The sequence below is a fragment of the Coregonus clupeaformis genome, unplaced genomic scaffold (genome assembly GCF_020615455.1).
Source record: "Coregonus clupeaformis isolate EN_2021a unplaced genomic scaffold, ASM2061545v1 scaf0414, whole genome shotgun sequence".
Classification (NCBI taxonomy): domain Eukaryota; kingdom Metazoa; phylum Chordata; class Actinopteri; order Salmoniformes; family Salmonidae; genus Coregonus; species Coregonus clupeaformis.
The window spans coordinates 164,044-177,835 of record NW_025533869.1 but is presented as its reverse complement, the minus strand read 5'-3'; the positions used below and the strand labels follow the sequence as shown (position 1 = coordinate 177,835).

At 41.8% G+C, this 13,792-nt stretch overlaps 1 protein-coding gene across 1 annotated transcript; it reads left to right on the top strand.

Moving 5' to 3' along the window:
* The first annotated feature begins 589 nt into the window (after positions 1-589).
* Positions 590-2,363, top strand: LOC121562884. The gene is made up of 6 exons (XM_041875037.1): positions 590-632; positions 786-1,148; positions 1,263-1,613; positions 1,737-1,868; positions 2,048-2,097; positions 2,220-2,363. The coding sequence occupies exons 1-6, from the start codon at positions 590-592 to the stop codon at positions 2,361-2,363; spliced, it is 1,083 nt and encodes a 360-aa protein (XP_041730971.1).
* Positions 2,364-13,792: the final 11,429 nt, after the last annotated feature.

The window sequence follows — 13,792 nt, the reverse complement described above, 5'->3', positions numbered from 1 at the left end:
ACCACTTATTTGCACCAGTTATCAAATGATCACATCTTTATTTTGTCAAAAATGTGCGAACCTCACCAGAGTTCACTTCCTCCTGAAAGCTTGAACTGCCCTCTACAGACATGAAGTGAGAAATACAATGTAAACCCCCTGTGTATGTCAAAGAGGACATATGTACCACTAGTCTCAGCCACCGACCCAAATGATGAAAAAATACAAACCAGTAACTCTGACTTTACATCATTTGAAGGGCTGCTCTAACTATGGTATGCCACAGGACACATGTTAGATTGTATAATAATAATAAGCCATTTAGCAGACGCTTTTATCCAAAGCGACATACAGTCATGCGTGCATACATTTTTGTGTATGGGTGGATGCGGGGATCGAACCCACTACCTTGGCGTTACAAGCACCGTGCTCTACCATCTGAGCTACAGAGGTAGTTTTTATCAGTTGCTTCATGCCTGTTCAGACAGCCAATAAAATCACTTTGTTCAGAGTTTCCGCCTACTTCATAATGATTACCCGATGTCATCATATCAAAGGTGCCCCGATGTCAGACCCACACACTATACAGTGCAGAAAGAACATTAAAATGATGATGATATATTGGACAATCTTTTTGTTTTGCTCCAATTTGGGTAAGTAAGAAATATTCATGTGGATCTTTTTACTTTTTATGTCATAGTCTTTTTTAATCCATTTTAATGACTATGTAGTCTGAATAATGATAATAATGTATCATTCTGTACTATACCTTTGTCTTTGATTTAGTTAGTTTGTTTGCTTCCCAGGATGTGCACTTAACAAGGATGTAATCCAACCAGACCCTGTGATGGTTACACACCTTGGACAAAGTGTATCTCTCACTTGCTTTTGTCGATCTCAATTTATCGGTATCTCTTGGTTCAAGCAAACTGTTGGACAGAAGCCTCTTCTCATGGCATCATCATATTACCGCCCTCCAACGGCTTTTTATTACAACAATTTTACCAAGGACTTTAATGAGACTAAACATCTGAGTGTGAAGAGAGGAGTTGACAGCTGTAACCTGACCATCTCCAAGACAGAGTCAGGGGACTCAGCTACATACTACTGTGGTGTTATGTTAGCGAGTGATGTCACATTTGGAGAAGGAACTATTTTAATTGTCAAAGGTAACTTAAGTTACTTTTAACATGTTGGTACTGAAGTGTGTTCATATAATGGTAAATTAATGAATTTGGAGGAAAATAGAATGTACACACCATGATCTTACTCACTCTCTTCAGATTCAGGGTCCAACAGCATGTCTGTTCTCCAGCAGTCTGTGTCTGAGTCAGTCCAGCCAGGAGACTCTGTGACTCTGAACTGTACAATACACACTGAGACCTGTGCAGGAGAACACAGTGTCTATTGGTTCAGACATGGCTCAGGAGAATCCCGTCCAGGAATCATTTACACCCATGGAGACAGGAGTGATCAGTGTGAGAAGAGCCCTGAGGTTGGGTCTCCTACACAGAGCTGTGTCTACAACCTCCCCAAGAGGAACCTCAGCCTCTCTGATGCTGGGACTTACTACTGTGCTGTGGCCTCTTGTGGGGAGATACTGTTTGGAAACGGGACCAAGCTGGACATTGAAAGTAAGTGATATTTCTGACATTTCTGAAAATGTCTAACATTCTTTCACATTGCTGAGAATAAATTGTATGCCTGGTTGAGCAAAATGTCCTGAATTTCCTCTATCACTGTCTGTATTTCTACAGATGGTTGTAAGGAGGACCATGTTCTCTTGGTGTACTGTCTGGGTGTAGCGTTGGCTCTTTGTGTCATCCTCATCATTGTCCTTGGTTGTGTTTTGTATAAGATGACCAAGAAAACCTCTCTGCTGTGTAGAGGTAAACGTTATCATTGTGCACAATATATGCTTAAACTGTTGGTGCAGTATACATTACGTGTTTTAGTCATGAAACTGGGTTAATTCAATGTATGATGATGATGATGACGTTGAAAATGATGATGATGATGATGATGATGTTGATGACGATGATGATTCCAGCATGTGTTTGTCTAAAAGAAACGCACCCTCAGTCAAGTGGACCGGCAGTCGTCAGTTCTTATTACCAGGTATGTAGACCATAAAGTGATCATTTCTTTGTATGAGTTTGATGAACTGTAAACAGGTCCTTCTATCAGAATATCAGGGAATTTCCTGATGTCTTTGGAATTTATTTTGCTATTCCTTTTAGGATCAAGAAGATGATGACACACTCACGTCGGTCCATTACGCTGCTCTGAACGTCATCCACAAGAAGCCAAAGACCCAGAGACAGAGGAGCACCATGGAGAGAGACACTTTGTATTCTGAGTTGAGGTGCCAAAACATGGACTGAAACATCAACTTTTGATCTTTAATAACTTGCATTGATTTTGTGTTTTCTAGACTATATGTATAACTATGGCTTTTGCATTGTGTGTTCACAATTACTTGTATTCTGTCAAGCTCCTTTTAACATTGATATTGTTGTGCATTTTAGATCCAATAAAACATTCAACTGCTTTCATTTAGAGGTATTGTTTGGTTTGCATTCATACTGTCAGTCCTCACCACACGCTCTCTACAGTCCTCAGTGCATGTAAACCATAAACAACCATGTCACGAAGAGCACAACTGTATTGAGAAAAAATGCCTTGAAGTAAAAATAAACATCCTAGCTGAATATTATTTGAACAGTATTTTGTTCAGAGACTGATTTCAAATGTGACAATGTACACATCGTGATTTAGCAGTTTTCAGAAACTATTGACTAAATGTGAAGGTATAGGTGCACCTTGCAGGACTGCAATTAATGTATCTTTCAATAGTGAGCAGCAGTCTATATGGAAGTCTCTGTGACTGCTTCACCAGTAGAGTCGCAGCAACTTTTAGAAGTTGTAAAAATGTACAAATTGATGAATCGTTGAAAACGTACTTTCCTAAGATAGTTTGTGTGTAGCCAAAATAGTTGTCAAACAAGTGCCCAACAAACACAATGTGTGGATGTTAAGAATCTATAACAAGGTAATATAGTAATTTGATGCTTATTACAAATATATAACATGTTACAAACCCATTTCAGCATCATAGAGACTCATGTATCAAACAGGCTAGGTAGTCATCATCACTGGATCATTACTTCTATCATCAAATAAGTTATTATAAAGTGTAGCTTAGTTACCAGGAGGATCCATACAATCACTCAAAATAAAACTGGTAATAGAGTGATCTGTATGACGAAGACAATGACATGTTTTTACGTGAAGTTTATTTTTGATAGGGAGTGGTTGAATAAGTATGGGAGACAACCTATTTATTCAAGTCATCTCTCCTCTGTAATGCGTTGTCCTCCTTTAGTTGTGTTGATAACATGCCACTCACACACACCCCCACATAGTGAACAACTTCACACGGTACTCTGCAGTCTTCTGTAAGCCCAAGATGAGGTCGTATCTATGCTTTGGTCAGGTAGCCTGCTAGCTTTGTGCACACAGGACCCTCCTACCTGCTCTCTGTGTCTCTGTGTCTCTATGTGGTTTTCAGAAGGATGTCTATGTGGTGTCACTGTTGTTCTCACTATCTTTACAAGTTGTTCTTGTTGCACCAGACAGATTACAGCCACAGCAAAACAGTTATTTATAAAACTGACTGTAATGTACTGTATATTTAGTTATCTGAAATCAGTTACAAACCACAAAACTGCTAATGAACCCTCTTTCCACCCTCTGAGTTAAGCATCTCATTTGTGATACAGCACCATCTATTCTAACTTGTGGTCCAGGGGGAGGGGCCATTTTGTGATGATGTCATGGGAGAACTTTCAGTACATTCTCAAACAGACATGTCTTGTGAAACACAAAGACTACTGCAGCATGCTCTGTGAGAATGAGACCAATAGAGAAGGATCCTCCTTCTGTTAGATTGTTTCCTTTAAGAACCACACTAAAGTAGCGCTACAGCGGGTAGTGCGTACCGCCCAGTACATTACTGGGGCCAAGCTCCTGCCATCCAGGACCTATATACTAGGCGGTGTCAGAGGAAGGCCCAAACAATTGTTAAAGACTCCAGTCCCCCAAGTCATAGACTGTTCTCTCTGCTACCGCAACGTGCGCTGCCGGAGAGGCTAAGTCTAGATCCAAAAGGCTCCTTAACAGCTTCTACCCCCAAGCCGTAAGACTGCTGCAAAATTTATAAAATGGAGCACCCTGCAGAAAGACTACTGCAGGGTGCTCTGTGAGAAGGAGACCAATAGAGGAGGATCCTCCTTCTGCTAGATTGTTTCCTTTAAGAACCACACTAACCACAGAGTAAAACAGACTAGATAAAGTGTCACATTAGCTAGTGCTTTCAAGACAACTGGGAACTTTGAAAAAAATCAAGGTCGAATCATGACGTCAGTGATATTCAGGTCGGAGCTCTAGAAAGAGGCCCGAGTTCCTAACTTGGAATTCTGAGTTGGATGGCTGTTCAAAAACATATTTTCCCAGTATGAGCTAATTATTTTCAGAGATCTCCCAGTTCCGAATTTCCAGTTGTTTTGAAAGCGACAGAAATCATGCTGGATTAACAGCATGGCCAATGTTGAATGTTTATCCTTTTAAGTTTGGAAAAGAGACCCTTAAACCCAGACTTGGACCACACATCTACTCCACTGAATAGCAGGCTAGTCATTGCTTTGCAATGCTTGCAGATAGCCACTGATTCCTTCCAAATCACTCACTGTTGAATTTGCGATTTCCAACTTGTTGTGTTATGTTTATGTCCAATGGCCGATGAGCACTGATATGTTTGATCTATGATTTCTCTTCAATTTCTCTTCATATGACAAGGATTGAAAAGGATTTGCCAGTAGATTGTCGTCTTGATTCATGATGATGACTGCTAGCTTCCTGGCTAAGATTTTGAAAATACGATGTTGACATCCAATCAAAGCTACTGAAGATATAATGTGATTTGACGTCATTTTATCTGTGGCCAATGACCTTGAGCCTTCTTGGATGGGCACTTCTAATGTAACTCTATGGCAGCACCCAAGAGGTTTGAATTTTCGTGCTCTCCCTGTAGTGTCCCCATGAGTCCCCATGAGTAACAGAACACTGAGCCAATCACGGCACAACTAGAGAACATTACCAACCATTGCGCTCCGTATTTTTCCACTGGCTGCCCCACCACCACAGAAAGCACTGAGCTAGGCTGAAACACTTGCATTTTGAAGCTGCCTTACTCAAGAAAGCAAAAAAGAGACCATCTTTGTATGTGGTGTTATTAACTCAATTATATATATATTTTTTTCATTGTTTGCAAACGGATATGTGACACGTATTAATGCCAAAATAACATGAAAAACAGGTTGGGCTCTGCAGGACAACAACCCTAAGCACACAGACAAGACACAGGAGTGACTGATGACGGCATATGTTTCCTTGCAGGTAACCATGGTTAACAGAGGAAGAACAATGATTTCAAGCACCGCCCCCCAAAATGTCGATGTTTTGTTCCCCGAGCCACTTAGTTATCACTTTTGCGTTATGGCAAGGTACTCCATCATGCTGGAAAAGGCATTGGTCATCACCCAAACTGTTGTTGGATGGTTGGGAGAAGTTGCTCTCGTAGGATGTGTTGGTACCATTCTTTATTCATGGCTGTGTTCTTAGGCAAAATTGTGAGTGAGCCCACTCCCTTGGCTGAGAAGCAACCCCACACATGAATGGACTCAGGATGCTTTACTGTTGGCATGACACAGGACTGATGTGTAGCGCTCACCTTGTCTTCTCCGGACAAGGTGTTTTCCCGGATGCCCCAAACAATCGGAAAGGGATTCATCAGATAAAATGACTTTACCCCAGTCCTCAGCAGTCCAATCCCTGTACCTTTTGCAGAATATCAGTCTGTCCCTGATGTTTTTCCTGGAGAGAAGTGGCTTCTTTGCTGCCCTTCTTGACACCAGGCCATCCTCCAAATGACTGCATGGCCTGTTCACCCATGACTGCATGGCCAGGCACGACTCCAACACCATCATTAATTTTGCCGACGACACAACAGTGGTAGGCCTGATCACCGACAACGATGAGACAGCCTATAGGGAGGAGGTCAGAGACCTGGCCGTGTGGTGCCAGGACAACAACCTCTCCCTCAACGTGACCAAGACAAAGGAGATGATTGTGGACTACAGGAAAAAAAAGAGGACTGAGCACGCCCCCATTCTCATCAATGGGGCTGTAGTGGAACAGGTTGAGAGCTTCAATTTCCTTGGTGTCCACATCACCAACGAACTATCATGGTCCAAACACACCAAGACAGTCGTGAAGAGGGCACAACAAAGCCTATTCCCCCTCAGGAGACTGAAAAGATTTGGCATGGGTCCTCAGATCCTCAAAAAACTCTACAGCTGCACCATCGAGAGCATCCTGACTGGTTGCATCACCGCCTGGTATGGCAACTGCTTGGCCTCCGACCGCAAGGCACTACAGAGGGTAGTACGTACGGCCCAGTACATCACTGGGTCCAAGCTTCCTGCCATCCAGGACCTCTATACCAGGCGGTGTCAGAGGAAGGCCCTCAAAATTGTCAAAGACTCCAGCCACCCTAATCATAGACTGTTCTCTCTGCTACCTCACGGCAAGCGGTACCGGAGTGCCAAGTCTAGGTCCAGAAGACTTCTCAACAGCTTCTACCCCCAAGCCATAAGACTCCTGAACAGCTAATCATGGCTACCCGGACTATTTGCACTGCCCCCCCCACCCCATCCTTTTTACGCTGCTGCTACTCTGTTAATTATTGATGCATAGTCACTTTAACTCTACCCACATGTACATATTACTTCAACTACCTCAACTAGCCGGTGCCCCGCACATTGACTCTGCACCGTACACCCCCTGTATATATAGCCTCCCTACTGTTATTTTATTTTACTTCTGCTTTTTTTTCTCAAAACTTTTTTGTTGTTGTTTTATTTTTACTTTCTTTGTTAAAAATAAATGCACGGTTGGTTAAGGGCTGTAAGTAAGCATTTCACTGTAATGTCTGCACCTGTTGTATTCGCGCATGTGACCAATACAATTTGATTTGATTTGATTTGATATTATTGGCTTTTAGAATCCATTTGAATTACTTTGTAACAAGTATTTGAGATGTTTTTCAATCTTTATCTTGATCTTTGATCCATATTGTTTGTTTGCATTGACAGTTTGTGCATTAACCGACGACATTGATGGTTACTTAATATCACTTGCTTTTGGCCAAGTGACGTGATTAGCAATATCACTTGGTTCAATTAGATTATTGGACAGAAACCCCTTCTTATGGCATCGCCATTTTACAGTGGCCAAGATAGTTTTTACTTCAACAACTTTACCAAGGACTTCACTGAGACTAAACATCTGAGTGTGAAGAGAGGAGTTGACAGCTGTAACCTGACCATCTCCAAGACAGAGTCAGGGGACTCTGCTACTTACTACTGTGGTGCTATGGAAGTGGGCGAAGTCAAATTTGGGGAAGGAACTGTTTTGATTGTCAAAGGTAACTTAACTTCCTTCCGTAATATTGGATTTTCATTTTGCACCATCTAATAAAAAGTATACTTTACAATTTGGCGATAAATGAATATACCAGGTCAATACAATTTACACACAATTATCTTACTCGTCTCTCCCTTCAGGTTCAGAGTCCAAAAGCATGTCTGTGCTACAGCTGCCTGTCTGAGTCAGTCCAGCCAGGAGACTCTGTTACTCTGAACTGTCTATTAGTTCAGACATGGCTCAGGTGTATCGGCATCCAGGAAGCATTTACACACATGGGGACAGTGTCTGCAACCTCCCGAAGAGGAACCTCAGCCTCTCTGATGCTGGGACTTACTACTGTGCTGTGGCCTCATGTGGGAGATACTGTTTTGGGAACGGGACCAATCTGGACATTGACCGTAAGTAAGTAATATATCTGACATTTCTGATATTGTCTGACAGTGCTGTGAATTGGTTGAGCAAACTGCTGTCTGTATTTCCACAGAAGGTGGCAAGGAAGAACATCTTATGTTGGTGTACTGCCTGGGTCTCTATTTCATCTGGATAACTGTCCTTGTGTCCATCATGTACAAGATGAGCAGGAGATAATGTGGACAGTGCAGAGGTAAATGGTATCAATAGTATGGTGCAAAATATACAATTAATTATTTTGGTGCATCTGTAAGTAAAAAAATTTTTAACATGTTTTTGGTCTTCATTTTATGATGATGATGATGTTTCAAGTTCCAAGTTTTAATGTCACATGCACAAGTACAGTGAAATACCTTTCTTACAAACTCAAAACCCAACAATGCAATAATCAATAACAATGTATTACTAGAAAAAATAACACGAGAAATAATAATAAGAAATACGAAATGCACAACAAAGTAAGTAAGTAAGCATACTACACAGGAAATATTTAAAAAGTCAGTTCAGAGTAGCAGCAGCTTGCATGTGAGTGGGGTGTGTGCTGGTGTGTAGAGTCAGTATAAATGTATGTGCATATTATGTGTGAGTGTGCAAATGATGGAGTGAGTGTTTGTGTGTGTGTTGGAGAGACAGTGTGTGTGAGTGAGTAGGGCCCTGTGAGTGTGCATAGAGACAATAAAAGTGCAAATACTAAAATAAAAGGTCAATAAAGATACAAGGTTATTCGGTCCGTGTAGCTATTTTGTTAGCTATTTATCAGTCGTATTGCTTGGGGATAGAAGCTGTTCAAGAGCCTGTTGGTGTCAGACTTGATGCACCGGTACCTCTTGCCATACAGCAGCAGAGAAAATAGTCTATGACTAGGGTGGTAGTGGCTTTACTGCATTTTCGGTCCTTCATTTTACACCACCTGATATATAGGTCCTGGATGGCAGGGAGCTCGACCACAGTAATGTACTGGGCTGTCTGCACAACCCTCTGTAGCGCCATGCGATCGAGGTGCTATTACCATACCAAGCCGTGATGCAGCCAGTCAATATGCTCTCAATTGTACAGCTGTAGAACCTTTTCAGGATTTGCGGGCCCATGCCAAATTTGTTCAATATCCTGAGAGGGACGAGGCACTGTTGCGCCTTCTTCACGACTGTGCGTGTGTGTTTGGACCATTTTAAGTCTTTAGTGATTTGGACACTGAGGAACTTGATGCTGTCTACCTGCTCCACTGCCACCCCGTCGATGTGGATGGGGGCGTGCTCACCCCCTCGTTTCCTGTAGTCCACGATCAGCTCCTTGGTTTTTGCTGACGCGGGGAGAGTTTGTTGCTTTGGCACCACACCGTCAGGTCACTGACCTTCTTCCCGTAGGCTGACCTCATCGCCGCCGGTGATCAGGCCTACCACCGCTGTGTCGCCAGCGAACTTGATAATGGTGTTGAGTCATGCGTGCGGGCCACACAGTCGCGGGTAAACAGGGAGTACAGGAGGGGATCAGGCACACACCCGTGGGGCCCCTGTGTTAAGGGTCAGCGTGGTGGAGGTGATGTTGCCTACCCCTCACCACCTGGGGCTCGGCCCGCCAGGAAGTCCAGGATCTAGCTGGGTAGGGAGGTGTTGAGACCCAGTCCTTAGCTTGGTGGATGAGCTTGGGGGGGATAACAGCATTGAACGCTGAGCTGTAGTCAATGAACAGCATTCTCACGTAGGTATTCCTCTTATCTAGGTGGGTTGAGGGCAGTGTGGAGAGCAATTAAGATTGAGTCATCTATGGATCTGTTGGGGCGGTATGCAGATAAATTGGAGTGTGTCTAGGCGGCTGGGAATGGTGGCGTAATGTGTGCCCATAAACCAGCCTCCTCAAAGCACTTCATGATTACAGAAGTGAGTGCTACAGGGCTGTGTAGTCACTGTGGCATGAAGCCTTACAGTTCTTAGGAACAGGGATGATTGTGGTCATCTTAAAAGAAGTGGGAATTACAGACTGGGACAACGCAGAGGTTGAAAATACTGTGAATATGCCTGCCAGCTGTTCTGCGGATGCTCTGAGAATGCGCCCTGGAATACCGTCTGGTAATGACAACTAAAGACCCTTCTACGCGTTGGCCCATGAGATCACCACTGGGGGCTGGGGACGGCCCTCACACCCAGCTCGATGTTGTTGTTGAGTCAAAGAGTGCATAAAATGCACTGAGTTCTGCCTGGTAGAGAGGCATCGCTGAGCAGACCACAGTTGGGTCTTCCTTGTAATACCGTAATGGACCGTAGCCCCTGCCACATGGCGGCGTAAGGCGCGGAGCTGTTAGCAATAGGATTCCACCTTATTCCTATATTGTCCTTTTTGCTGGTTTGATGACCTGCGGAGGCCTTTTGATCATGATGATGATGATGTTGTTGTTGATGATGATTATGTTGATGATGATGATTCCTTCATGTGTTTGTCTAAAAGGAACGCACACTCAGTCAAGTGTTCCGGGAGTCCCAAGTTCACAAAAAACGTTTGATTAACTGTAAACAAATCCTTCTATCAAAATATCAGGTCATTTCCTGATGTTTTGGAATTTTGTTTAGCTAGTCCTCTTAGATGAAGAAGATGATGACACACTCACGTCCGTCCAACGCTTTGGAATGTCATCCACAAGAAGCCAAAGACCCAGAGACAGAGGAGCCTGGGAGAGACACTGCACGTACCGGGGTGAGGTGCCAAAACATGGACTGAAACGTAGACTTTTCTCCGTATAGACTTCTCTTGTGTTTTACGCTTTTATGTGTAACTTGAGGCTTTTTTCATTGTAAGTGCGGTACAATACAATGGCTTGTATTCTGTCAACCTCCTATTTACATTGATAATGTTGTGTATTTTAGATCAAATCAGGATTAAACTGCTGTTAAATGAGGTATTGTGTGATTTGCATTCATATTTTCCTCTGTCGTTACATTTCTACTAATTTCACCCACAGATTCAGTGTGCAACAACCATATTCGGCTTATTCTCAATAAAACAAAGCTTTTCTAAAACTCTCTTTTTAAGCTGTATCCTGTGTCAGATCTCTGTGGTGTTCTGACGACCCTCAACAGATTTTCCACTCACAAACTCATCTCAAACCCCCAGCAATGACCGTGAGCTCACCACACACTGTCCTCACACACCTCAGTGCATCAAAACCACAAACATCCATGTCACTAAGAGGACAACTCACTCTCTTCATGAGAAAAGCCTGAACTAAAAAAATTTACTTCATAGCTGAGTATATTACAGTTGATAATGTTCAAAAGAGAATTCAAATATGACAATGGGCACATTAACTGAGCAGTTTTAATAAATAATCTACCAACTGTGAATGTATTTCATGTGCACATTGGAAGCATTGTAACTGTATTATCTTTCAATAGAGAGCAGTAGGTTAATGGAAGTTCTCATGACTGGCTCAACAGTAGAGTTGCAGCAACTTGTTTCAAAATGTTAACTAATAAATGAATAACGTTGAAGGGATTTTACTGTGGTAGCTCATGTGCCTAGTCGAAATAACAGTCAACAAATGGCCAACAAAAGCAATGTATATTAGACTCTTTAACAAGGTAATAAACAGTATGTATTACATGTACACATCTATTACAGGTTACAAATCCATTTCAGCATCATAGAGTCACATGCATCAAACACCACAGGCAGTCATCCTCACTGGATCATTACTATTAACATCAACAAAGTTATAAATTGCAGCTTAGTTACCAGAAGGAGCAAAACAAACACTGAAAATAAAATGGGTAGCAGAGTGCTCTCTATATGACGAAGACAATGACTCATGTGTTTGTGTTTAGTTTTGTATTGAGTTACAGGGAGTAGTTAATTAAGTATGAGAGACAACCTATTTATTCAAATCATCTCTCCTCTGTAATGTGTTGTCCTCTTCTAGTTGTGTTGATAACATGTCATTCACACCCACCCCCATATAGTGAACAAGTTGACAGGTACTCTGCAGTCTTCTGTATCCAAGACGAGGTCATATCTATGCTTTGGTCAGGAGGGCCTGCTGACTTTGTACACAAGGGACACTCCTACCTGCTCTCTGTGTCTGGTGTCTCTGCGTCTCTACTGTGGTTTTCAGCAGGATGTCTATGTGGTGTCACTGTTATTCTCGTATCTTTACTTCTTTTTCATGTTGCACCGTACAGCTTACAGCCACAGCAAAACAGTTATTTATTAAACTAACTCTAATATATATTTAGTTATCTGAAATCAGTTACAAACCACAAAGAAATGCTGATGAACCCTATTTGAACTCTCTGAGTTAAATGTCATGCGTGATACAGCACCATCTATTCTAGATCTATGGGCTCAGTGGGAGGGGACCAGTTTGTGATGATGTCATGGAAGAACTTTCAGTTCATTTTCAATCAGACAATCATTATAAGACTACTGCAGGGGTGCTCTGCTCAGAAGGAGACCAATAGAGGAGGATTGCTTCCTATGAGAACAACACTAAATCAGCAGTGTAAAGTACTTAAGCTAAAAATACTTGAAAGTACTACTTAAGTAGTACTTTACTTTACTATTTATATTTTTGACAACTTTTACTTTTACTTCACTACATTCCTGAAGAAAATTATGTAGTTTTTACTTCATACATTTTCCCTGACACCCAAAAGTACTCGTTACATTTTGAATGCTTTGCAGGACAGGAAAATGGTCTAATTCACACACTTATAAAAATAACATCCCTGGTCATCCCTACTGCCTCTGATCTGGCGGACTCACTAAACACATGCTTCGTTTATAAATTATGTCGAGTGTTGGAGCGTGCCCCTGGCTATCCGTAGAATAAAAAACAAGAAAATGTCATCTGATTTGCTTAATATAAGGAATATGAAATGATTTATACTTTTACTTTTACTTTTGATACTTAAATATATTTTAGCAATTACATTTACTTTTGATACTTAAGTTTATTTAAAACCAAATACTTTTAGACTTTTACTCAAGTAGGATTTTACTGGGTGACTTTCAATTTTACTTGAGTCATTTTCTATTAACGTGATCTTTACTTTTACCTCAAGTATGACAATTGGGTACTTTTTCCACCACTGCTAATCAGAGAGTGAAACAGACTAGATCAAATGTGTCACATGTATTAGTTAAGCTGGGGTGTCTGTCAGACATGCACTTTCAGGTGTTATACATCAGTTAGTTAATGTTTCTGTAAATTATATACAGATAATGTAAGACTGACTAAAAGTTACTTGTTTCATTCTGTAGGTGTTTCCCCCACACATACTCATGATGCTCCACCCTGTTCACCCTGATACTGAACATGACAAGACAAGACATGCTCTATGCACAACAGACCTCCTATTGGTCATCTGGAGTATTGTAACTGTTGAATGACATGGTCAAAATAGTATTAGTTTTCTTTCCAATTCTTTTAGGTAAACTTGCTTCAGCTTGACCGGCGAATGGAGGCAAGATAAACAAGTGCACCCTAAAGTAAGTGGGAGAAAATAAATAGTGTACTATTTTAACCCAGGTCTGTCCAGATTGGTGAGAAAACCACAAACCAACAAACAATTAAAACCATCAAGAGAATTACTTACAAGACCATTCTACAGCATCCTGTGTCAACAACTTAAACAACTGATACCAATTGACATGTTCCCTTTGTGTTCTGTACATACAGTATGCCTCTATGAATGTTTGTGCAGAGGGGGCTTCTGCAGAGACTACCTACTGTTACCATGCTAAACCCACCCACTCAACATGCACTCAGTGAGCTGTTTCACAGGTATCTGAACACTTTGGTCTGCTGTGAGCTCAAAACGACGCCATCAAAACGCTTTGGATTGGTCTGATACCCTTCTACACA